This window comes from Fusarium flagelliforme (assembly GCF_020744385.1).
Source record: "Fusarium flagelliforme strain FIESC 12 MPI-CAGE-AA-0113 chromosome Unknown B0J16scaffold_1, whole genome shotgun sequence".
Classification (NCBI taxonomy): Eukaryota; Fungi; Ascomycota; class Sordariomycetes; order Hypocreales; family Nectriaceae; genus Fusarium; species Fusarium flagelliforme.
The window spans coordinates 1,403,697-1,426,260 of NW_025763503.1; the positions used below are offsets into that span (position 1 = coordinate 1,403,697).

Consider the following 22,564-nt stretch of genomic DNA (forward strand, 5'->3'; position numbering starts at 1 on the left):
GACCAACGGTGACTCGTCTCTCGGTGACCACAAACATCAATGCGTTTCTCATCTGCACCTTGGGCTTTATTTCCTTCCTATCCGGTATTGGCAACCCTAGCAGTATGTTACTGGACTCGTGCTATTGGGCTCAAAATTGCTTTTCCTATATGAACATGATGTGATATTCGACATGTCCCGTCCCATCACCCTTCTGATTCTCCCTTGGCATAAGATCACAGACGCCGTTAGCCTCTTGCCTCCGTCAAAGCGATTCACGATACGGATAGAAGCCTGAAGGATATCTCGCATCTCCACGGAAATGATAATGGGATCATGCACCAGCTTTGACTCGAGATGCAACCCACGGCAGTGATAGCTCATCGATGCACTGCCTCGGTGCATCCTCTGATGAACTCAAGTTGACATATCAATGCCTAACGGCAGATGAAGCTTCAAGGATCAAACGAAACTCAATGAGGGGACACTGATAAAGGCAATGAAATTAGTAAAGAGGAAGTATTGTGCTGCATTATCTTATCTGAGAAGACACATGGACAGATGCCCCTTTTCATGCAGGAGGTTGAGCACGGCAGTTACTTTACAGTATAACAACTACCCTTGGTCGGTTTCCTTCACGCACGATCATAGATAACTCAGAATTCTTCAACAAGCTTATTATCCGAGACTTCTTTCTATTTTCAATGCTCGTGGCTACGTTTTTGACGCTTTGTTTCACTTAAAGGTGGTTCATTGTCGCAGTTGGTACACTCAGTCAGCAACAACAAGTATGGCTGAATGATTCGCTTGTGATTTATGCAAATACATAGTAATCTGAATACGCTTCCTAAGGTTACGAGACTCCTGGTCAATCTCATCATGCCAACAACAATTGATACCCCAGACCTAGTTTCACAAGAAGCCCATGTAGGTTGAACATTCTGCAAAGGTGAATATTGGTTTCGCCCCTCGCTGTGTAGTGTCTAAACCCATCTCTTTGTATCATGGGGTTGACCGTGTTGGGACACTGCCTGTACCAGGGCCACGGCAACCGAGAGAACAAAGGTGCAGACAAGATAGAATATCGCGACTCCGAGCTTATGGAAATACCGCACGCCCTAGAGAGGTTTCTCCATAAGCTCCCGTCTCCTCTGGTACCACGCGGGTACGAGGTAAGGTGTAATGGCGTAGATGGTCTATTTCTAAATTAGCCTGTGGTTCTCCTTGTCGTTTTCAAAACTTACAGTCTCGACGATGTCAATGAGTGGTGAAAGAGCCGAGATGCGAACGAGGGTATCGAATTGGCCGATATCACTCGCCAGCCACAATGAAGGCCAGCAAATCCAGCGACCGGTTTTGAAACAAAGCAAAAGCTCTATAATCGATCCCACGATAGAAAGACTGACAGCACCCATTGCTATCGAAGCCCATGGGCCTGGGCCTTGATTACAAACCGCGCAGCAGTAGGTTAGCATTCCAAGACCACACATTTCAATATCCCATCGCTAGAGTATATTAGCAGAGATATAATATGTTAGAGCCGGCAACTTACAGTACGTCTCAGTGGCTCTACAGTCCCCAGGATTGTGAAGGTAACTAAAACTCGTGCTGCCATCTGACAATGACTGGACTCGGAATTCACCCCAAGTCCAGGCAATTCGTCACTGGTAAACAGAAGTACCAAATTGATGGGGTAGAGTACATCTATGTGCTGTTCGACGAGGTGAATGGCACTTTGTTTTATAGACTCCATCCGTCCGATAGATGTATTCCGAAGTCTTCGAGCAGCGATGGCGTTCAGCTGCGCTGTTGTATTCGAAAGTGTTGTATCTTGAGGGGTCGATTTATTCTTTGGAGGTACTCTATTTCCGTTGGATTGTTGCGCATTTCCATTGTGGTTCGAGCTGTTCCTATTCTGCTTTCCGTTGGCGTTGCCTTTATTTCCTCCATTTCGGCCCCTGTTCCTCCTTTTCTTCGACTTGGCGTTGCCGTTGCCGTTACAGTTTCCGTTGGTGTTTGTGCTGATCGGGACCGGTGCCTCAAGCTCATAGACGTTAACGAGGGCAATGTCCTCTAGCTCAGCTGGAGCAACATTGCCGCTGAATGCTCCCTGGTTCGATCCGGTTTCTTGTTCTTGTTTGGCTGATTCTCGTGCTTTCAGTAGCCACAGCGTAAGGAAATAGATAGTCAGACCGATGATGGGACAGTGAATATCATCGATGAGTTCGTGCATGAGTCCACCGTCAACAAGACTCTTTCGGCACATGGCTAGAGGGACTGTCGTAAGCGACAGCGCCCAGTTGAGGACGTGGTACCGGAGAGACAGCATCGTGGTCAGCCAGACTTGATACTGATGGGTCAAATGGTTGTAATGATAATCACAAAAGATCGTGACGATGCTAGTAGAGAAATGAAAAGTTAACGACTGAGCGTAAGTTACAAGAGACCTTGATTCCTTTTAACGAAATTGAAGATTGCAAACGTGTTGGCAAACGGTGAATAGCGACTTCCTAAAACATGTCTGGTGATAGCCTCAACGGCAAGTGCACAGGTCAAACAAAAAGCAGGAGTGACTGTCCCCCATTACACTCAACATCACACGGACAAACGCCAGCAATTATTTGTCAAATTATTGATAAGAATTAATATGAATGCATATTGGAGTTCAAACTCGATTGATATACAAAAGTTGACTTGTTCATCTGGCCTTTCTTCCCTCTATTATACAAACCAGCGGGTTGCAAACACCACAAGCGGTTTACACAACCGCTCACCAATAGTCAGATAAGAATACAAAACATTATATACTAAACAAACCACGTCCCTTTTGTGAAACGTGTTCAGTGTAAACCAAGTATCAACTGGTCGACAAACCCGTCCCAAATGCTCCATTTTCCAATGCCCGCGTATGTATGTAAGATGCGGTGATGTTATGACAAGAATAGGTTCCCAACAGAGTACTTCAAGACTCGTCAAAAAGCCGTGTAAAAGTGCGCAACCGTTCTGGCTGCTAAGAATCATTACCAAATAATGATAGGGGTGAAAACAGACAACTCCGGGTCGCTATATGCAGTACGGGCACCAGCTGTAAAAAGGGTGCTCCCATCATTATAATCCAATCAATGTGGTCTTAAAATAGTTTCCCGATCCTTCTCTTTCAGACGCTGCCACTAAGCGTCTTGAATCTATCCTCAAAAGACTTCATTTGCTCCTGCTCGAGGAGTTTTTGTAGGCGTCGTGTTTCACGAACAGCGGCCTCTCGCTCATCTTGGAGAGTCAGGACTTCGATTTGAGCTGTGCTCATTCTGGCGACGACATCCTGCATCTCCTTATCGGCCTCCTCAAGAGCCGTTTCCAGCTCAGTCACGCGCTTGCGGAGCATATCCATCTGCGCGGCTTCCTCGAAAGACTTCTCAGTGAGCTGAGGGGATCGTAGCGAGCCAGGGAATCGAGGGGATAGAGGGCTGAGCAGCGATGGCTTGCGGTTGGCCTGAAAACTGGGAGATCGAGGACCAAAGCTGGCGTTGCTGCTCATGCGTTGAAGCTGGGCATTGTGAGCATCGCGAATAGCAGCGATCTCCTCCTCATGACGGTTGACCCTGTCCTCAGATGCTGTCTGAGCAGCGACAAGTTGGTCCTCCATGGACTTAAGGCGAACTTGGAGGCCAGCAATGCGATCCGAGTTACTCTTGCGAGCGGAGTCACCTCGGGCGACAGCGTTAGAAAGGCGCTCTCGGAGCTGTGCGTTGGCAGCGAGCTGCTGCTGGACTTGAGATGCAAGCTCTCCAACTCGGCGAGCGGAGTCGTTGAGTTCGTCGGCAAGAGCGCGTTCGCTCTCAATGGTCTTGCTCTCGTATTCGCTCATAGAGTCGTACTGGTTTCTGAGACTGTCAACCTCATGCTTGGCGGCATCGCGTTCAGAGACAGCAATAGAGAGGGTGCGCTCGAGTCGCTCGACAGCGAGCTGAGTCTTCTCATCAGCTCCAGTTTCATGCTCAAGTGCCTTGATGCGCTCAAGCGATTCAGCATAAGCGGCTTGCAGTTGTTCATATGCCTTTGAAAGCGACTCGGATGTTACTGGGGTGCTTCCGAACGAGTTGCTACCAGTGCTAGAGCCACTGGAGCGAGCGAAAGAGGGAGGAATGAGGATATCCTTCTCCTCCAACAACTCCCGAAGCATAGAGATCTCCTGTTCGGCCTTGTCGAGATCCATCTTGAGACTACCAAGACCGTCCTCTACTTGCCATTTTTGCATGAGAGCATCCTCGGCTCGGCGTCGCAAAACGTTAATCTCGGTACGAAGGTTTGAAATCTCTCGCTCGAAACCGGCTTTTCGTGGATTTGCTCCAAGAAGTCTCTCCCGCTCGGCCTGAAGTAATCTGATCTTCTTCTCGTTCTCACGGTTTTGGAACTCTTGACGGTCGAGAAGGTTCTTCAGTGCGCTGTGAAGGGCATCTCGTTGAGCCTCAACATCCTTTAATCTCTCAGAAAGAGCTTCTCTGGACTCAGTCTGAACATTCTTAACACTGTTGGACCTAGAGAGGCCTGAAGGACGCTGGGCACGGAATGAGCCAGTGGCAACCGAATTGGATCGAGCAAGGCCGCCGCCGAAACCACCAGACATGGCGCGAGACATGCGGTTGATCGACGGTGTAGGAGAACCAGATCTGGACCCGCCCCGCATAACATCATATTCTTTCCTAAGCATCGAGAGTTCCTGCTGCATCTTTGAAGATTCGTAGGTCAGGTTTGCATATTCAGCAGCCTCGATCTCGAGACCCTCGACACGAGCCCTGAGTTGAGGAACAACCTCGTCGCGAAGGTTGTCTCTCTCGCTGGTGGCCTCGTGGAGCTCTCCTCGAATGGCGTTGATGAGGTCCTCAAAGTTGTTCTTAACAACGCGCTCCTCGGACAAACGCCTCCTGAGGTCGCCGCAGGTGGTCTCGAGGTCCTTTAGTCGGCCGCTGGCGTCCTGGTTATTCATTTGGGCGAGGTCGACTTGCGACGCCTTCTCAGCAAGCTCCTTAATCTGCTGATCCAGCTCTTTTCGTCGTCCCCTCTCATCTTGTAGTTTGTTTGTGAGTTCTAATCTTATAGAGGCTTTCTCTTGTTCCGACCTCCTTTGAACCTTTTCAAGTTCCTCTCGACTAGGCTCGGCCTCGCTCATCTTAGCCGAGCTATAACCTGAATCGGAGTAATAATCGCTTGACCTCTTGCCGGGAGCTTGAGGGTTGCCGATTTGTTCTTGGAGACGGTCAACTAGATCTTCTAGATCCATCTCGCGCCGAATTGAGCTTGCCAGCTCGGCGCTGATGGCTTTTAGTTCGTCTTCCATTTCGTCAATTTGCGCGTAGGCTGGGGACTGTAAAACCGATGAGTATGAGTTACGATAGGTCAAGATCTCCGTCAAGCTGGCGGTATCTTCTTGAATGGTAGATTGAGGGTTGCTAACCGTATCATTGGCTGCGCCGTATTTTGATGGTGATATCGGCGAATATGCAGACGAAAATTCCGTCGCAGAAGGCGAGGGTGAGGGGGCTGCCCAGTTGAACAAAGAAGCAAATGGGGAGTTTTGGCCTGGTGATCTAGGCAAGGGCTTATTGAGCTGAGGTGATGTGTTTTGGCCCGATGGTGTATTGGGATCATCCGGGGATTCGTCGTAGTTCGCAACGTCAATTGTGACCTTGTCGAGCTGGAGATGTGGTGGAGTTGGCTTTGGAACAAACATGGGAGCGGGAGCCAGTGTCGGTTTGGATATAGTATGGTCGGATGAAGGGGACTGGGCTCTTTGAGCGTCTTGTTCGGTCTGCTCCTTCGATTCTGTTGTCTCGGCGTCTTTATGAACGATAATAGTTTCTTTGTCGATCGAATCAATCTTTTGGATCTCTTTGTCTTTCTTGTTGTATTGGTCGTCTTCGGTATCGCTGTCATCAAGGATAGTCTCGCGGGTGACGTCTGGTCCAGATTCTGATTTCGAGTCGGATATCAAATCATCATACCCATCCAGGACGTCGGAGAAGTCGGAGCTAGATACAGTAGGGCTGTGTCCTGGAATGTTCTGTGTTCCAGGGGTTGTCGCGGCAAGGGACGCCAGGTTGGCGTCGGGAGCTCTGTTCAGGAATTCGGGTCAGCAAGAAATTCTGCAAGGGAAGCGAGGGGCAGCAAGTTGGTCGTCTAAGACACCAAGACAAAGAGACAAAGAATTGAGTTAAAGGGCACAACTTACTGGGCAGTTGGCGGCCCGTCGCGAGAAGCGGAAGAGAACTCGTAGAAGGTAGGACTGTCGACGGAATCAGGTCTAGCGAACCTCTGACTCGGCAATGGCAGGTCAATTGGCGACGGTAGTGGTGATCCTGATGACGAGAAGCGCAGAGCAAGTGCCGACGCCGACGAAGAGAGAGGTTTGCGCTTGATAGTTCCAAACGAATGAACGGAAGCGGAAGGCGACGAAACAGAGCCGGGGCCGGAGTCGGAGGACGAGCCGGGCAGGACGTCGACCGTCTGAGATCGAGCGTGAGCGGCAGAAGATCGTGGAGCAGGCGAGTGAGGATCCTCCTTTCCTTCTTCAATAACTTGTTCAAGTCGAGACGACGAATGGACCGAAGCTGAAGAAGACGGACGAGAGTCGGCGTTATTATCGACAGGGTAATAGTAAGAATCTGAGGTTGCAGCAGAAGTTGCGGATGCGGATGGGACGGTGACAGGAGGTGTCTTGGTATCAGAACGAGTATCAGAAGATGCAGAAGGCTCCGTTACTCCAGACCCCGGAGCAGCAGCCAGGGCGGGTTCCATATTTGGAAGATATACCGACCGTCCTCGCTACACCAAGAGCACACGCTTCGTGACAAGTCTTGGGACTTGTGCTAAGGCTTGAGCGGCGGCAAGAGAGCGAAGCTGGTGTGTACGATAGGTGAGCGGCCAGTGTGTGAGGTGTGGGGGTGAAGTTGTAACAGAAGAGGGCGTGTGCAACGACACGACACAAGCGCAGACACCAGATAAGTTGTGTATGTACTTTGTACAGGTGGTATAATCTGTACAATAGAGGATGTCTTATCACCGGAATAAGGCGTGCGCGTGTCGGTCAATCATCAACAGAACGGGTGAAGGAGGAAAAGAAGAGAAATTTGGCCCCTGGGAGACAAACGAAGCGAAGGGAACAGGAGCATGGAAAGAATGGAAAGCTACTGGAGCGATGGCTGGGCACCATGCACGATAGTGGTTTAGGTAGTCTAGGCGGTTGATGCTCAGATCAGGGGTTTGATAATGAATGGACGGCTTTGGCTTTCTTTTTTTCATTTGATCTAAGCCTAGCCTAGGAAAAGGGGCATGGATGATGACGACCCCCTGCACCACAAGCGTGAAATCCCCGCAAGGTCGAGGTCCCGTCAGCGTCTCTTCAACTGGACTGGGAAGTCGATCATTACAGTATGTGAGGGGCGACTTGCAGGTCAAGTGAGGGTTTTGAGTGGAATGTTAAGGCTTGATAGTACAGCTGATATCTCAAGCCTTTGACGTCTGGTCCATACGTGAATGGTATTGGATCAAAGAAGTAACCAGTAAAATTCAACAGTCGATAGCCGCGCGATGAACCAGTAGAAGCAATTCTGTACCTGAAATGTTAATCAACCAATTGCAATTAAACAACAAGGGTATTTCTGGTGAAGGTGGTGACCAACGGAAAAGGATGGGGGGATTTACTGTAAAGTACCTGCACTAGCGCCTTATCCTGGGCGCTACCATAACAAGGTCTTCAGGGGTAGCAACCTCTAACCTCCACTGGGCTATCTCATTGATTAGAGGTGATACCAGATCTAGTCCAGTCCAATCCAATTCGATTGCATGCGCCGCGCAAAGAGCGGTACGGCAGTCAATCCATTTCAGGCTCATGATCCTTTCAAGTGGATGACTGCATTACTACCTTCCGAGTCTTGTAGGTTGAGACAATCGCTTGTTGGTCGTTAATGTGCATAGACTCGTTCAAATTAATAAAAGTCCCCTATATCTTCATCTCGTCTTGTTGGCCAGACGGAACCAAAGAAACGATCTGATCTGTCATGAACCAACCAATCTGGGATCAATGCCTCAGGTAGCTCATATGCCCAATATCGTTCAATGGCCGAAGATATGATTAGCATTCAATGAACCAAGCTTAGAGCAAGGGTCAATGCCCAACTTTAGAAGCTTCCAGGATGACCTTGTTCGAGTCGCCCTCTTTTTAGAAGACGAACAAAGCACTGACTTATTGTTGCACGAAGGCGCGTAAGTATATCCATCCGTACGGAAAATTGTGTTACCGTTATATTAAAGGCGGCGGCTATCGAAACGTTTCCATGATTATGTGCATATGCAAGTAACCACACGTCAGCCGGTAGAAATCCTTTTCTTATTTCTTTCCTTTCTTTTTTCTATGCAGAAGCTTTAAAAATTCCGAGTCCGGAAGAAAGGGTTACTTACTGCATACGATAATACTCCGTCTTGTATATCTGTCTAATACCAGGACTACCTTGATTTCTCTAGCAACACATTCAGCTCAACCGCCTCATGATCCAGGGGTTTGATATAGCGCCCCTTGCTTAGCGTCTCACGTGCTGGACCAGGGGGTCTAATGAGTTGTGGAATAAACCACGAATGGTTGCATTTAGCGCCTGGCAAACATGGACATTCATGAAGCATCGTCAACTCTAGACTCACTCCTTTCCCTACAGGACAGTACAATAATTGTGCTCTTCAGTGGCGATTGGCGGTGAAGATCTCAAGTCTTCATTAAGCGCTCTCTAACAGCACCATCTTTAGCTCTTATCTGACGTGTTCAATACCAAGTACAGATCGTGGATCGAGTATCTATTGCGCGATGCAAACCGCAGATGTTTCAACGAGTTTTGATCGCAGGGTGCCCCCTTGTTGTGCACCACATCATAGACAAAACTCTACACTTTTCATTTTCAGGGTCCTTCCTCTAAATCCCGATCACCACTGGCTTGAACTCTATTGCACTTCTACAAGCAAGGGCATCGGCAGTCAAGTTAAGGGTGCAGCAGTATGACGCACTATGTAGACACTCTATTCATGGATAATCCTGTCTTCTCACAATCGTAACCATTGATAAGACCTACTGTACTGTGTTTGTTTCACGAACCACAAATAATTCAACACCAGCTAAACATTGTAGTCATTTGACATGACCAAGACGCACATCATCATCCCAAGAAGGGTACAGGGTACCTGAACTCAACTGCACTTGGACCTGGCAAATCAACTTCAGGTTTCCTGAAACACTCGCATCCAGTTAGAGTGGCACGATAAACCGCCGATCTTTCCAACTCTCATACATCACTGTAACTCTTCAGCTTCATCACAACGGAAACGTCCAAGAAGAGAAAAATACCCTGATCGCCCAGCTGTGATCACTTTTTGACCCCCACTGACTCGAAATTAGGTGGCGTCTGGAGCGTCAGTGTTTGTGCTGAAGATCGATAGTTCTTACATCCACTCCTTTTCTCATCGTAATGGCGCTATCGTTGCTGTTTTGACTACTCGAGTCTGGCGCCATCACATCGTAATTTCCCATGGGGTATGGGGATAGGCTGCCTCTCTTTGCGGGAGGTCTAGTCGGATTGTTGTAGGGTATTCATTCACAACCTTGAATCACGAGTCATCATATACTTCTAATGCACAACATAGGAGACGATGAACTACGAGTCTGATAAGCGAATCGTAACTTCATGCTAGTCGGAAACTTCTCGTATTGATGGTTGAGTTTAGGCGGGAGGCGCGTGCCTTTGACTGCTACTGTAGTGCGGTTTTGGCCATGTGTTGTCCCTGTTAGTGAGACATCAAGTCATTGTTATCGAGAACACTAGCCGAGACCTTTGGTGAAGCATACGCATCTGTGACTGAATAATGATGAGTACAGTACTACCAGTTCGGAAAATGGGGAAAGATGTGTGTTGAAGGGCATTGTTGGTGTAAGCATTGGCCATGACCATTAGGCTAGAAGGTCAAACTGAAGCTACTGAATAAGTCGTTGAGACAAGACAGCGGGAACTCGCCACTGTAAAAGAACGAATAAGTAGAATGTAGAATGAAAGACGAATTTTATTCTTTCTCTGTCCTATGACACTATATCGTGATATAATACCTATTCAGCAACACCAGGCAAAACGACCAACAACCAATATAAACGCCATCTCTGCCCATCAAAGACTCACGCAACATGCCCCTTGGGAAGCAACGTCCACTGTCCTCCACAAGAGCACTTGCGCTGCTGCGCCAGGACAAACGAAAATCCAGGCCTGGTCCCAAAAATGTCTTCCATCACAGCAGTACACCTCGAACATCGTCTCCAGTGCTTCTCGGACGAGGGTCTGATCTGCATCCGTTTGAATACATCCACGTACACCATACCCCGCGCTTTCTTGGCCGCTAAGCTGTGCTCGTCATCCTGAACCTCGAGAAGATCGTAATCTGCAAAGAACAGTCGGCCCGGATCTATAGCATTTCGAAACGCCCGAAGATCTGTAGTGAAGAACTTTTTGATGATCTGAAGGAATGCTGGAGGGGGTGTTGATGATAGAAGCATGGCAAGTTCTATCTGCACACGGGCCGACCTTATCGCCACGTCAATTGCCTTTCCCTGCGGTGGGTTTGCTTGACTCTTGACGAAACTAGGGAGGAAGATCTGATAGGCTTGTCGGATCTCCTTGCTAAGCTCGGTGAGAAGACTTTCGACTTCCGACACTTTGACAAGCGCCGAGGAAGTTACCTGCTGCATTGCCTGGTAAGCTTGTTGTAGTTGAGGGGCTGCTCTACCACCACCGGTTCCCTCAACGACAGCTGATTGTCTTCTGTAAAATTCGATGGCCCGGCCACTCAAACCTTCCAAATGTGCCAGTCTACGGCACACTGCTGAAAGGAATCCTCGGCTGGATGAGCTCATAATGAAATGAAGAGCAACGTTGTTTTTCTTGTGAAGATAAGGAGCAACCTCTGCAAAGCGCTCCCGAGTCAATAGTTCTTGGAAATGGCTGTCGTTCATGAGCTCAAAGAGAGAGTCCATGAGCCAGGCGATCAGATCAAGTGCCCACTTTGCACAACCAACAAGTGTTCCCATAACCTCTGTATTCATGTAAGTAACTGCCAATAGAGATAAGATCATACCAGTCATAACTTACCAGGTTCATCCAAAGGACTAAGCTTTTCCCTGACCGTAACAGGTGTGTTGCTGGCTATAGTAATAAGGACGACCACGTTTCTAACGTTCAAAAAGAGCATCGAGAACTTGCCCTGGAAGGATCTAGGGCTGAAGTCTCCACGGAACCCGAGAGCGTTCATGATACTTAGACAGTATTGCAAAGAGCCATTTCGTACAAGCGCATCGTGATGAGTGTCTTCTGAGTAGTCGACCTGGATTTTAAGTATTCTTATCAACTCGGTAACCCAGTCTTGAACGAATCCTGTTCCGCGTGAGTGACATGGAGAGTAAGGACTGGGGGAAGCACGCACTCTTCTTTGATGTATAAGGCCTAACAATGGCAAGTATGTCATCATAGTTGTTTTGGTAATACATCGCTGGCGCAGCAGTGACGGATAACGCAGCAATGCTACCAACATAGTGGGCTGTAGTTGGTTAGAGACGTTGTTAATTAGTAACATGAACAGAACATACCGTCTTGCATCGAGTTGCCAATATCGCCGTGAGGGTAATGTAACTTGTTCCATTTCATTTTTCCATCTTCGCCCATTTGCACCATCGAGCAATGAGTGGGTGAGAAAGCGATCTGTTGGCCTGCAATCCAAGTTAGGCATGGCTGTAAACGTTGAAGGTAGTTACTTACATGGGCCCTCATCTGTAAATGTCCAGCCAACTTGTCGAAGGTTCATAATTTTGTCTAGTTCTTGAGTTGTGTACATCTCGTCGAACGTCAGTCGATCGCGGTACTCTACTGTACCGTCTGCAAAAGCGAGGACCAGAGTCTTTCCAAAATTGATGGTATGGAATGCAATGACAACTTTGTTGGATGTAATGTTGGAAATCTTGCGCATTTGCGTCACGGGAGGTAGTTCTGAGGAAATGCTATTCCGTCGGCTTCCAAGCTGCTCCCAAGCTGACGACAAGCTTTGCCGTTGCTCAATAACCTCCCATCGATCGAAAACAGTTTGTGCAACCTGATATGACCCTTCGTTGGGAGTACGCGACCTCACTGTGACAACCATGGGTGCCGAGGGATTCTTTCCAGTATTATCCAGGACAGAAGGAAGTACTTCCAGGTGAGAGAGCTCGATCATGGATGTGTCGAGACTAGAATCACCGGGGCCACCCTGAAGCCAGTTTGCTGTAGCCAAGTGTTTCTCGACTAGAGACGGACTCAGGGTTCCTGGGAGCCTCCCAGGAGCTTTATCCGGTTGAGCTGCCTGGCCCCATTGAATCTCAATCTTAACGAGCCTCAGCTGTTTTGCAGTCGTGGCAAGGGCAAGAAGCAAATATTCTGGCAATTGTTAATAAGAACACTCAAGTTGGGTTGGTAATCAGAGGAACTGACTCTTTTCAGATGTAAAAGCTGCATGTGTGATAAGCTCATCGGACGCGCTGATACTTTCAAGCTCTATAGTTGTTTCTTCAATTCGACCGTTTGCCTGTGACCAAAACATCCTCAGAACACCATGCGTGGTGATAGTCAGTAGAGCACTCTTGGCCGCGGTAGGATGAGATGGCCCCCCATGGTGAACGAAGGAGTTTTCATATGTGTATCCATTGCCCTGTTTATTAGCCGGCCCGTACATGACATGATAGGGCTGTTCGTGGTCAGCAAACGGTATTAACGGTGTTGAGCGGGAAACTGTCGAGCAGCTCGTACCTGCTGATTTGTAGGCGCAACAGTGAGCCAGTATGAACCGACAACGGTATGGACATCATCAGTTGGATCAGCATCCCATTTTCTTTGGGGAAAAGGATGGTTAAGTGAAATCGAAAAGCTAACGATAGTGACGCGACCAGCAGCATCAATCACAGCCAGGTCCGGGCTACTCGTACCGGCCCATAGCAAATGAACTATGGGAACTGTTGGAGTGCCCTTGACAAAAGGACAAGTGGTAGGCTCGCTCAGATCCCACGAGCCATCTTCTGGAGACCTTCGTAAATAGCGAAGCTCGACATTCTGGCCATCGGGGGTGATGTTGGCAATTGAGCCTGTCCTTGACCATGCCACTGCTCTATTGAGTGTTAGCGATTTGGTCAATGAACGTTGAAAAGTGTATGGTTCCGTACTGGCAACAGCCTCGAATCCTGATATCGTCCATCCGTTGCTGAAGCTGCTTGCTCTGGGCCCGGCCTGACAAAGAAAGACCAACGCCATCGCCAAACAGATCATCAACGTCATTGATGTCGACTGGCATGGGGTTGTCCAGCATGAGCGGCATCTTTTCCGATGTCATGGGGGGAGTACTAGGGTATCAAGAACAGTGGAAGTTTAAGGTGAGGGAGCAAAACAAAACAAAGACTAGAACAAAAAGTTACATGAGAGGAAGTAAGATTTAGTATCACGAATTGAAACTCTCACTGAGCATGATTCAGCCCTGCAGATTACAGTGTGATAAAGTACAACGCGGGAAGTGGATGAATAAGCTTGAACTTATTGATGTTGAATGAGTTTCTATGGTGAGATGGAAAGGCTGAAGGTTCCTCGAGGCTGAAGCAAGAGGTGTTGAGATTCAGCCTTTATTATTGGTTGGAACAACTCCTAAAGTGGACTCGAGCTTGGATCCAATCAACGATATGTCGCGTCGTCCAATTCACGTGTCTTTTCTTGTTTGATTCAACGTCAACCAAATCAATCAACTCTATCGTTTATTACTACCTTGTATGACATTGCTCCAATAAATACTAACAGTTTCTCCTGAACCCGGTTTTGAAACTAGATCTCACTGTCGAGTGCAACCTTTGTCCGCTGATGGTCGCTTCAGCTTAGATGTTAAACCGCCCAATAGAGCCCTCACTGTCTGCAAGTTTGCCATTCTTGAACAAGAAATCTTGTCGCGAAACTCTTGTGCTACCTCTCCTGCATCTGATTCTATAACGACAATTGGTAACACAAGAGGACCCATAGGGCAATGCTGAGCCGGGAACTCTCTAGCCAAAACTGCATCTTGAACTACCATTCTTGGTGTTTCTTGCATGACTCAGTTTATAGAACGGACTTATTTCTTCTACCGCACATGATCGTGCTAGAAGTTGGCTCTTGTTCTCGATTTGACATACCGGGAGTTCCCTGCTCAGGCCACGAGACGTTGGTTCTTGGCTCCTTGAGCACTTGTGGTTGGGAGCCATAGCTGGCCCTCGCACAGGAATATGGAGCCATTCTTCCACCACAGACCTCTGAAGGCACGTGTACGATGGATCTAGTATATATATATCATCTCATATGCACGACAGCATGTTGTGGCGTCGAGAAGCGAAGTCTGAAGCCTGCATCCCATCGTCTGTGCTTTCTCCCCTCATGTTGTGGTCCCTACTCCGCCAAACAGTTTCAGGTGTATGTATCTGTACAACTAGACTGCACTCGATAATCCATCGGTGGCAGTTAGTACTATCTCCATATTTTCTACACCGCACTATCTATCTAGCACCTATCTGGTCATTGACCCGTCCAGCTGAGAGTGCGTTGTCTAGTTGTCCCGTCTTTGCAGGAAGGAATTACAACCAGGCCGCGCAATCCACATCTGGGTCAATGACATATTGCCCGAGAGTGCCGCTCGGTGGGATGGATATACCGACTAGACCGAGCATTGCAAGGTGATCATTCTGTTTGAGGGGGGCAACATAGGGTTCCCACAAGTGAAAGCCGGCCTGCCATCTTGGTCGAACAAGCCTAACCAACAACAATGGCATACCATTGACCGAGACTAGGCACTTGCAAGGAGAACCAGTTGCACCGACTTATACGGATTCTTGGCTTGCCGTTCCTGCTTACTGCACGTACCAATAAGTGTTAGCCTCGAACTGGGTTACTGACAAACGTACTGATCTTGATATCTGTACTGACTACATTTTAAGAAACTACCCAACTACAAGGCCTCAGAACACAGACTGTAAAGAGTCAAAGTAACGCGCAGTAAAAGAGTGCCTACAGGTCTATCAGAGCATCGGAAATTGGAAATACGACGATTTTAAAATACATACGTATCATATGTTACTCGTTGTACTTCGTATAAGTGTCCTGGAACAGTCACACCAGGGCACATGGGTTGAAACTGCATGCTATCTCTCTGAACAACGCTGTGCAACATATGGCAGCGTGAACTCCAAAATCTTGCACGACCAGTTACATTTGCCCTGCTTTCGTCACTTTGTGGAATTGCCAAGTTTCTATATCTTTCATCTCCGGGTTATCGAATCTCTTGAGCGGATCTAAATTCCAACAATATCGCTTCGTGGGGCTTCCAAATGCTACAAGGTACGGGCCAAGATGATGATAGAGAAGGCACAACATTGTTGATACTTGATGTTGCCCAGAACAAGGTACGTCTGCGGCACGGCAGATGTGCGTCCCAGGGGTTCAGTCGCTTAAAGTTGAAGACGTTGACGTTGGGCTGAACGATGCTGTTCTTGTAAGCCTGTCAGCCTGTAGTTGTCCACTTAACTCGGCGGCCTCGCCGAGGATCTTCAGAACCGATACGACGTGTACACGGGTCAGATCCCCCAAAGAGATATTACACCGACGGGATAACTTGCAGTCAATATTTAGGTGATTCAAGGGTCTTGACCGTCCAGTGGTGGCAGCATATCGCTTAAACAGATTTGAACGGCCAGGAACCCTGCTTGCCAGATTGTATCAGCCCTGACCCCCTGCATCATGACAACGACAGCGTTGCATGCGAATCTGGCAACTGCAACTGAAAGGGACAAGCTAGTTGAAGTCTGGCAATGATGGGCATCAGCAACATCACAAGATCTTGCCAATTTGGTCCCTTGTGGAGGTGATGAAGTTGACAGCCTGACTGACAGGCGAAAGGCAAGCTGGAAATAGACTACGGCTAGAAGCTATGATAATCGAGGTCGGTAAGACGGAGTTCGGCCAGGTCAGCGGGCATGAATATTAATTAACTGGAGGGTATCATTGATTGATTTCTTATCACCGTTGATGTTGATCGACTGCGGTGGGTAACAGGTATAACCTTGTTTCCAGAAAAAGAAAAGCGCTGTATTGTGTCCCCATGGGAGAACGATGTTCGTGATAACTCAAATGATATGATCCATTGCCAGCTGGTGTTGCGTTGTGCCGTGTCCATACAGTACACGTTGTTGATCTTGCAATGGAACCTAGAAACGTGGATCTGCAGATGTTTGCTTATTAGGGCGCTTCAGGTGTAATCCTCCCGCTCTACTCTACTCTGCATGCATGCATGCTTCTGTGTTGTTCGTCCATGGAGGTCCTGTGGAGGATAAGTAAGGTATTAAGTCCGATGAATTACGGGTTTTTGTTTTAAGCCTTCGAAGCCGCGCATTGGTCCTCGTAGCGCTGCAGTAGCCAAACTAACACGAACTAAGCCGACCCAAGTTAGGGCTCGTTACAGTGGACAAGATTCCCAGACTATGGTCATGGTGATACCTAGCTCGACTTCGCACAGGCTGTACGGATACCTCAGTTTGGTTAGATCGGTCAGCATCTTCACACCCAAGTCAGGTACATGTACCGTTGTAGTGCAGTAGTCTTGAGCCTAACGAACGACTGCCCGGAAACTTGGGACTCCGGGTTGCATTGCTAGTCTCCAGACTAACTAGACAGGTTGGCGTTGCTTTTTGTTTTGTTTTGTATACCTGCAACAAGTCAATTGGTGATTGCAATTGCGAGTGGGTTGCAGGAACGGTGAACCCACCACAGGTCTTTTTTCGTTGTGTTGATTATCACCGTGGAGTTGCAGTAGAGTTGGAGCGTATTATTCCTCGAGTGCGGCACTTAAAGTGAAGCTTACAGGGATCGAGGGTCGAAAGCTGATGGGACGGACATCGACATATTCTGAAGCACCAAGGCACCGCACAGCACCACCGTGATTCTGAGCAGAGGGCAATGAATGGATGGATCCTTGACTGGAGTCTTGCCCACAATGAGCACGTAGGTCCAAAGAACAGCTCAGCTCAGCACAGGACACGGCACGGCGCGGCGTGGCACTTGGACTGAGCTTCTCTGGATGGGTTCATCATTTGAACCGTTATATTATGTATGGGGTAACGCAGGACGTTAAGTTAATTACCTTTAAGTTATCTACGGCCTGACCTTGTCAAACTCCCATGCCTTACCGATAGTAGGTATCTATCTACTCAATTATAGGCAGGTACTGGACGTGGACAATTGACCGCGTCTCGTTCTCGTCTCCTTTCTCTCGTCGGTTTCTCTCTCTTCTTTCCTCTCTTTTGTTTTCTTTTTTCCCCTTCGTCGTATTATATGCAAACTTCAGGTACTAGCTTGAAATTTGCGACGCCATCTAAACGCCATAAACTACCATCGTCGATTATCGATTCGTCTCTCGGACGTTTTTTTCTTTGCCTTCGCTCTCCAACGCTCGACCCGTTGTCCGGAAGCTAATTCTTCTGACCGAGTAATTCTCGAGTGATTGGTACCGCCCAAAAGGTACCTGACGTGTAGGATTGGATTTGGCGCCGCGATCTCGCTTCCATCCTATTGTTACCTTACTTTCTATTAGCTGGGCTTGGCCTCTGTCTAGTAGAGGCGCTGTATCATTTAGTCTGCCTCTACTTTTCAGTCACAGTTTCAGTACCAGTACCTGCCTCGGCCAAGCTACTGCATCGTACCTGCCGTCTATTTACGGCACGGCACTTCTTTACGAAGGCTTTTGGAACTAAAGTCGTCCATGACGATGGTTTATACAGGAAAGTACGAGCAACAGTAATACCTTCCTCCGAACCATCGAACGTTTTACCTCCCGACTCAACTCGATTCGAACCTACACTCGGCTCATCACAAGCGCTCTTGCAAATCTCCCTGGCCTACCATCAACTACAACCCGATCGACCAACCGAGTATCGAACTACCACCCAAGACAAGGGCAACCCAAGGGACGGTGCCTGCGGGGGCCGACTTGACAGTAGTGGACCTTGCATCGCCGTTCCTTTCCAGTTCTTCCCATGATCAGCGCTGATTAGTTATCGTTGGTCTCATCACCACTCCCTGTCGACGTCTTGACAACCCTGCATTGCGCTGCGCTGCTTACTGCAACGATATCCTCGACTTGGACTTGACTTCGTCATGGGCCAGGGTGATGGACTCGCAGCGTTGGATTTGAGGCTTCGGTCAAGCGTGGATCAATGGCCAAATCGAGGTGTAGAGGCGGAGTCTATTGACAGTAATAGCATGAACCCAAGAGATAGCAGCAGTGTCTTCAGCCAGGGTCCAGATGCCTTGGATGATATTATGAGCTTCCTGGACAGCGAGACCCTCGACTCTCGTCCTGACAGTCTATCTCAGTCTCATCGTCTCTGCCCCAGACCTCTGCACCATTATACAAACCAGCCAAATCACACAAACCGCCGCATACCTGCAGAATCTTCGCACGCACTTGCATACGCTTCCCAAAACATGCATTTTCTACTAGAGCGCCAAAAGCCACCACTGCAGCCGCAACGCCAACGCTGTGTTCCCACAAAGCTCGACACTAACGATCCCACGGATACCGTTGATCAGAACCACGGCCTCGGTGATCTCAGTTTCTTGCTGCCTTCTCGCCCTATGAGTATTGCGACCACCGCTATGACGACAACCACTATGGACGATGGTTTCGAGCCTCACACACCATCTGGACTGGGCTTGCATCGCCGATGGCCGGAAAAGGAACAAGTAGAGTTGCGGATCCAGTCAGATACTCGGCCTGTTCGCGACAGCACACGATATAATTCGCAGCAGTATCATGACCTACTCAGTGAAATCGATACTGAATGTCTCTTCCCTGACGACGCCTTCTCTACATCGGACCGTCGACCGTCCTCTTCCCGCAGTCATCTTCTTCATTGGCGACGCAATCCAAGTGCCAGTTCAGATCCCAAACAACCAAGGGTCTCTTCTGATGATCAACCTCCAGCATCTGATAGCCGACCTTCAGCAACGATTACAAGGGAAGAATTCGAATCTCTTCCACCAACGATTCAGCGCAAAGTAAGTTCATTCCTTTCACTGTTCTGTGGATTTTATGCTTTACGTTCCATATTTTGTTTCTGCTCGCCTGCCTCGATACGACTGTAAAGGAATAGCAAGCGAAAGTCTAAACCGCTAGACATGCGGTCAACGGATTGTTGTTGTCATTGCCATGCCAATCCATCACTATTCGATCACATCCTTTTCCAAGAAACAAACAGAGTTTTGCATTGCACTTCGACAAGCGTCCTTCCTCTTCTCCTGTGGGTTAAGTTATCGAGTCCGGTTCAGGTAGAGCGGTCCCGAACCATCATGAGTTTGCAAGGTTAATTCGACCTGCATCTTTGGATCCTCTTTTTGGGCCTGCCGGGGCTAGTCGCCCGCCTAGCCATCAAAAATGAGGGAAACCAGGGACCTTGAGGAGCCGGGGAACCCTCAGGAATCGCCAACAGAAGCCTCCGGTCCACCGTACGAGTTACTGGCCTTGCCCTGTCGGTTTAGCCTGGCGAGCGGTGGCCGTTCTGGCGGCTCCACGCACTTGGTGGGCTCAGTACCTAGCCATTGGTCAATTCCCCCATGTTCTGTCTTCGAGCCCCCCAGCATCTTGCACAAGGCCCAGCATCAAGCTGAGCTCCTTTTCACTCAGCAATCACATCGCCCAACCCAAAAGGCGTTGTGATGGCGCCCTGGACTTGCAGTTCCTGGACGATCCATGCACCAACGTGCTTGTGCGCCCGACAATCACCAGGCGTCATACAACCAAGACATGCGACTCCCGCCCCACGAGCCCTTTAGTCGACGGCTCACTGCCCTAGCTCTACCGCTTCGTTCCTGAATTGAGACATATCCATTCCGATTCCAGTTTTGCCCCTCTCGTACCTTAAGAACTAAGGAGTCCCTTTTATGACTTATGTGTTTTATGTTGTTCTGTTAACTTAAACATTCTTCTTTTCTTCACTTCGCTGTGTTGCTTCGTACTAAACATCTTTCCCTTCCAGTACTTCTCAACTATCGAGCGATCCCAATTAGCCCACTCTCCAGACTTAGGACGTCATCAACGATCCGGGAGCATCGGACAAGATCAACTTCTTACCCCCTGGTCATCACTTCCAAAGCCTAGAAGGAGCTACGAGCACCAAGAAAGACCCATTACTTCGGATGATTCTTTATTACACTCAGATCGTCCGCGGATTGCTTCTACAGACCAACGATTCTACGCCAATCTTCCTGAAAAGATAAAACGCCGGCATCTCACTGACGAGGAGCTTTTATTTGCCTACCAATCGCAAAAATCACCCTGTGAAGTGAAAGAAGTGCTGTCAGAGAAGATTGACAGTGAACGCCAGTCACCAGACATCATGATGCAGTCTCCTCTCCCAAGTCCAAGGCTATCTGGTGGCCGATCACCGTACTCTAGCATGCTGCCACGACAAAGCGTCAAGTCAACATCAGGCTCAGAGACTAAAAGACCGGACTCTTTTTACGATAGCTTTCGATGGTTGGATGACGAGGAAGGACTGGATCTTCGTTTGTATCTGGATGATTATCACATCGGCCTGCGCGAAGAGGTACCGGTTCCAAACAAGAGCCGAAGGCCATCGTTTCGTCGTCACATTTCCATTAATAAGCTGCCCTTTGGGAGGCCTTCTATGGCTGGCGACAGACCTGGCCAAGAAGTTCTACAATCTCCGACTGCTATCGCCACGTCTGTCTCACACAGCTCAGGTGTTGGATCGCTTGGCCACGGCCGAAAGAAGTCAAGGTCTCGAGCTTTGTCATTGATATCCGCCAACAGACAAACACCTATGGCCTCTCCCTTAGCGTCTCCAATTGACCCTGCCGCAACTTACTATCAAGACCCCGAGGCTCGCAAGAAGCTACGAGAATGCCTGGCATCACCACAGAAGTTCGACGAGGCCATCGAGTTCGGATTCTTTTCCAAGGATGGAGGGTCAAGGCCTCAAACAGGAGTTTTCACTAAGAATGCTGCTCATCAAGACAAACTACGCAGCTTCTTGGAGGATGATCGGTCATCAAAGTACAGCGATGATGCTTCAGCAGCCGAGCCTGATTCTCCAAAGACACCCCAGCTATTTGACAGGGCACCTCGCATTCCATCCTCGAGAAATAGCATCGAACACTCTTCTCGCTCAAAGATGGATAAACACATGCCAGACACAGCAGCAAGCCGAGAAATGACGCTCCGCATGACCTTGACGAGACCGGATCTTCGTCAAAGCGAGGATCAAATCTATGGCTGGAAGCAGGGAAGCAATCGTGGGGGCCCAAGCCGTGACGAACCTGCCTTGAGTCCAGCCATGTATTCTCGTGATGGAAACCCCAAGCAGAGCATAGAAAAGCAACTCGCTGCTCTAGACCAGTGGGAAGATCACCAAGAACCCGACACTGGAGCCGTGAAAAGACTCTGGAATCGAGTCAGGCGATCGTGATCAGCCATACAAAAAGTCATTTATTCAATCTCTGAGCGATATTGTTTCATTTCTTCCTTTTGTCACATTTGATTATCACGAAATACCCCAAAATGTTTAATTGCCTATAGACCTATCATTGTTTCACATTTGCTGTTGCTCGGGTTATACACAGGCATTACACTCGAGAACAACAGTCTCGTTTACTCATTGGATGGAGTTGAGGAGTTGGCATTCTGTCATTGGCTACTTGATGCTATAGTTGATCTAACTTAGCATGGTGGAAATTGGATGCATATATTAGCCATATAGTTGAAGCTGAATAGAATGTGAACATGTGGCCATAACCAAGGCACATGAATCTATCTGGACTTTCATTCTCCTGTTCCCTCCTACAACTACGCATTGTATTTTGTGACCCGTCAAGTTAGCCAAGAGGCGATTGCGCTTCTCAGACTGTTTTCCATATAATACCACATGTTATGCCTAAGCACTTGCATGCATCCTTTGTCATGCAGATAACAAGGATATCGCACGGGAAGTGTGATTGCGATGCGCCCGGCATATGTCACCAAGCTACGAATATTACATACGGAGTGCTCTGCATACATTTCGGAAGAGAACAACAGTTTGGAACAAGCGTCAATATGCAGTCATCTGCCCCTGTCCTCGTCTGTGCCTAGAATAGTTCATGCAAGTCTTAGTTGACACATTGGACTAAACTAATAAAAAGCAACAGAGATCTTCATCAAGAAGTCAAAGCCTATGCGCACGTCACCTGTGCGTTGCATATAAGGTGGATAGGGGGGGGCGGAATCAATAGACATGGTATATGTATACGGGGAAAGCAAAAATCAATGAGAACGACAAGAACTTGATAGGAACGGCAGACTATAGTAAAAAGAGAGAAAAAGAGAAACTCCGGTACAGGGAATCGAACCCTGGGCTCCGCGGTACTGATCTCTCAAGTTATGAGAGCGCGAAATGTTAGCCACTACACCATACCGGACGTTG

The 22,564-nt window shown here is 48.4% G+C and overlaps 5 protein-coding genes and 1 non-coding gene across 6 annotated transcripts; 2 read left to right on the forward strand and 4 right to left on the reverse strand.

The window, feature by feature from the left end:
- Positions 1-825: 825 nt before the first annotated feature.
- B0J16DRAFT_326713 (uncharacterized protein) lies at positions 826-2,407 on the reverse strand. Its single transcript, XM_046126038.1, has 3 exons — positions 1,532-2,407; positions 1,224-1,484; positions 826-1,175 (listed from the first exon to the last, which is right to left on the reverse strand). The coding sequence occupies exons 1-3, from the start codon at positions 2,306-2,308 to the stop codon at positions 1,098-1,100; spliced, it is 1,116 nt and encodes a 371-aa protein (XP_045988439.1). The 5' UTR covers positions 2,309-2,407; the 3' UTR covers positions 826-1,097.
- A 544-nt stretch (positions 2,408-2,951) lies between these two features.
- Positions 2,952-7,070, reverse strand: B0J16DRAFT_6488 (uncharacterized protein). The gene is made up of 3 exons (XM_046134227.1): positions 6,206-7,070; positions 5,432-6,089; positions 2,952-5,341 (listed from the first exon to the last, which is right to left on the reverse strand). The coding sequence occupies exons 1-3, from the start codon at positions 6,769-6,771 to the stop codon at positions 3,137-3,139; spliced, it is 3,429 nt and encodes a 1,142-aa protein (XP_045988440.1). The 5' UTR covers positions 6,772-7,070; the 3' UTR covers positions 2,952-3,136.
- Positions 7,071-10,068: 2,998 nt separating this feature from the next.
- B0J16DRAFT_6500 (mediator complex, subunit Med16) lies at positions 10,069-13,625 on the reverse strand. The gene is made up of 8 exons (XM_046134228.1): positions 13,244-13,625; positions 12,834-13,188; positions 12,519-12,771; positions 11,814-12,464; positions 11,645-11,764; positions 11,482-11,595; positions 11,151-11,432; positions 10,069-11,094 (listed from the first exon to the last, which is right to left on the reverse strand). The coding sequence occupies exons 1-8, from the start codon at positions 13,408-13,410 to the stop codon at positions 10,184-10,186; spliced, it is 2,853 nt and encodes a 950-aa protein (XP_045988441.1). The 5' UTR covers positions 13,411-13,625; the 3' UTR covers positions 10,069-10,183.
- A 649-nt stretch (positions 13,626-14,274) lies between these two features.
- Positions 14,275-14,966, forward strand: B0J16DRAFT_6503 (uncharacterized protein). The gene has a single exon (XM_046134230.1). It carries the CDS (start codon positions 14,397-14,399, stop codon positions 14,769-14,771), a length of 375 nt encoding a protein of 124 aa, XP_045988442.1. The 5' UTR covers positions 14,275-14,396; the 3' UTR covers positions 14,772-14,966.
- Positions 14,967-18,239: 3,273 nt separating this feature from the next.
- B0J16DRAFT_377267 (uncharacterized protein) lies at positions 18,240-21,571 on the forward strand (the record flags this gene model as incomplete). The annotated part of the gene is made up of 2 exons (XM_046130830.1): positions 18,240-19,142; positions 20,120-21,571. The coding sequence occupies 2 exons, from the start codon at positions 18,240-18,242 to the stop codon at positions 21,569-21,571; spliced, it is 2,355 nt and encodes a 784-aa protein (XP_045988443.1).
- Positions 21,572-22,469: 898 nt separating this feature from the next.
- B0J16DRAFT_t47 lies at positions 22,470-22,559 on the reverse strand. The gene has a single exon. It is a non-coding gene; the product is annotated as a tRNA-Glu (tRNA).
- Positions 22,560-22,564: the final 5 nt, after the last annotated feature.

Coding starts and splice junctions, on each gene's coding strand:
- B0J16DRAFT_326713 (XM_046126038.1), bottom strand. CDS start 2,308: ATGCTGTCTCTCCGGTACCACGTCCTCAACTGGGCGCTGTCGCTTACG. Junction 1,485..1,531: donor TAGAGCCACTGAGACGTACT/GTAAGTTGCCGG, acceptor AATATACTCTAG/CGATGGGATATTGAAATGTG. Junction 1,176..1,223: donor TCATTGACATCGTCGAGACT/GTAAGTTTTGAA, acceptor ATTTAGAAATAG/ACCATCTACGCCATTACACC.
- B0J16DRAFT_6488 (XM_046134227.1), bottom strand. CDS start 6,771: ATGGAACCCGCCCTGGCTGCTGCTCCGGGGTCTGGAGTAACGGAGCCT. Junction 6,090..6,205: donor GACGGGCCGCCAACTGCCCA/GTAAGTTGTGCC, acceptor ATTCCTGAACAG/AGCTCCCGACGCCAACCTGG. Junction 5,342..5,431: donor ACGGCGCAGCCAATGATACG/GTTAGCAACCCT, acceptor TCGGTTTTACAG/TCCCCAGCCTACGCGCAAAT.
- B0J16DRAFT_6500 (XM_046134228.1), bottom strand. CDS start 13,410: ATGACATCGGAAAAGATGCCGCTCATGCTGGACAACCCCATGCCAGTC. Junction 11,596..11,644: donor TGGCAACTCGATGCAAGACG/GTATGTTCTGTT, acceptor AACCAACTACAG/CCCACTATGTTGGTAGCATT. Junction 11,095..11,150: donor TAGTCCTTTGGATGAACCTG/GTAAGTTATGAC, acceptor ACATGAATACAG/AGGTTATGGGAACACTTGTT.
- B0J16DRAFT_6503 (XM_046134230.1), top strand. CDS start 14,397: ATGCACGACAGCATGTTGTGGCGTCGAGAAGCGAAGTCTGAAGCCTGC.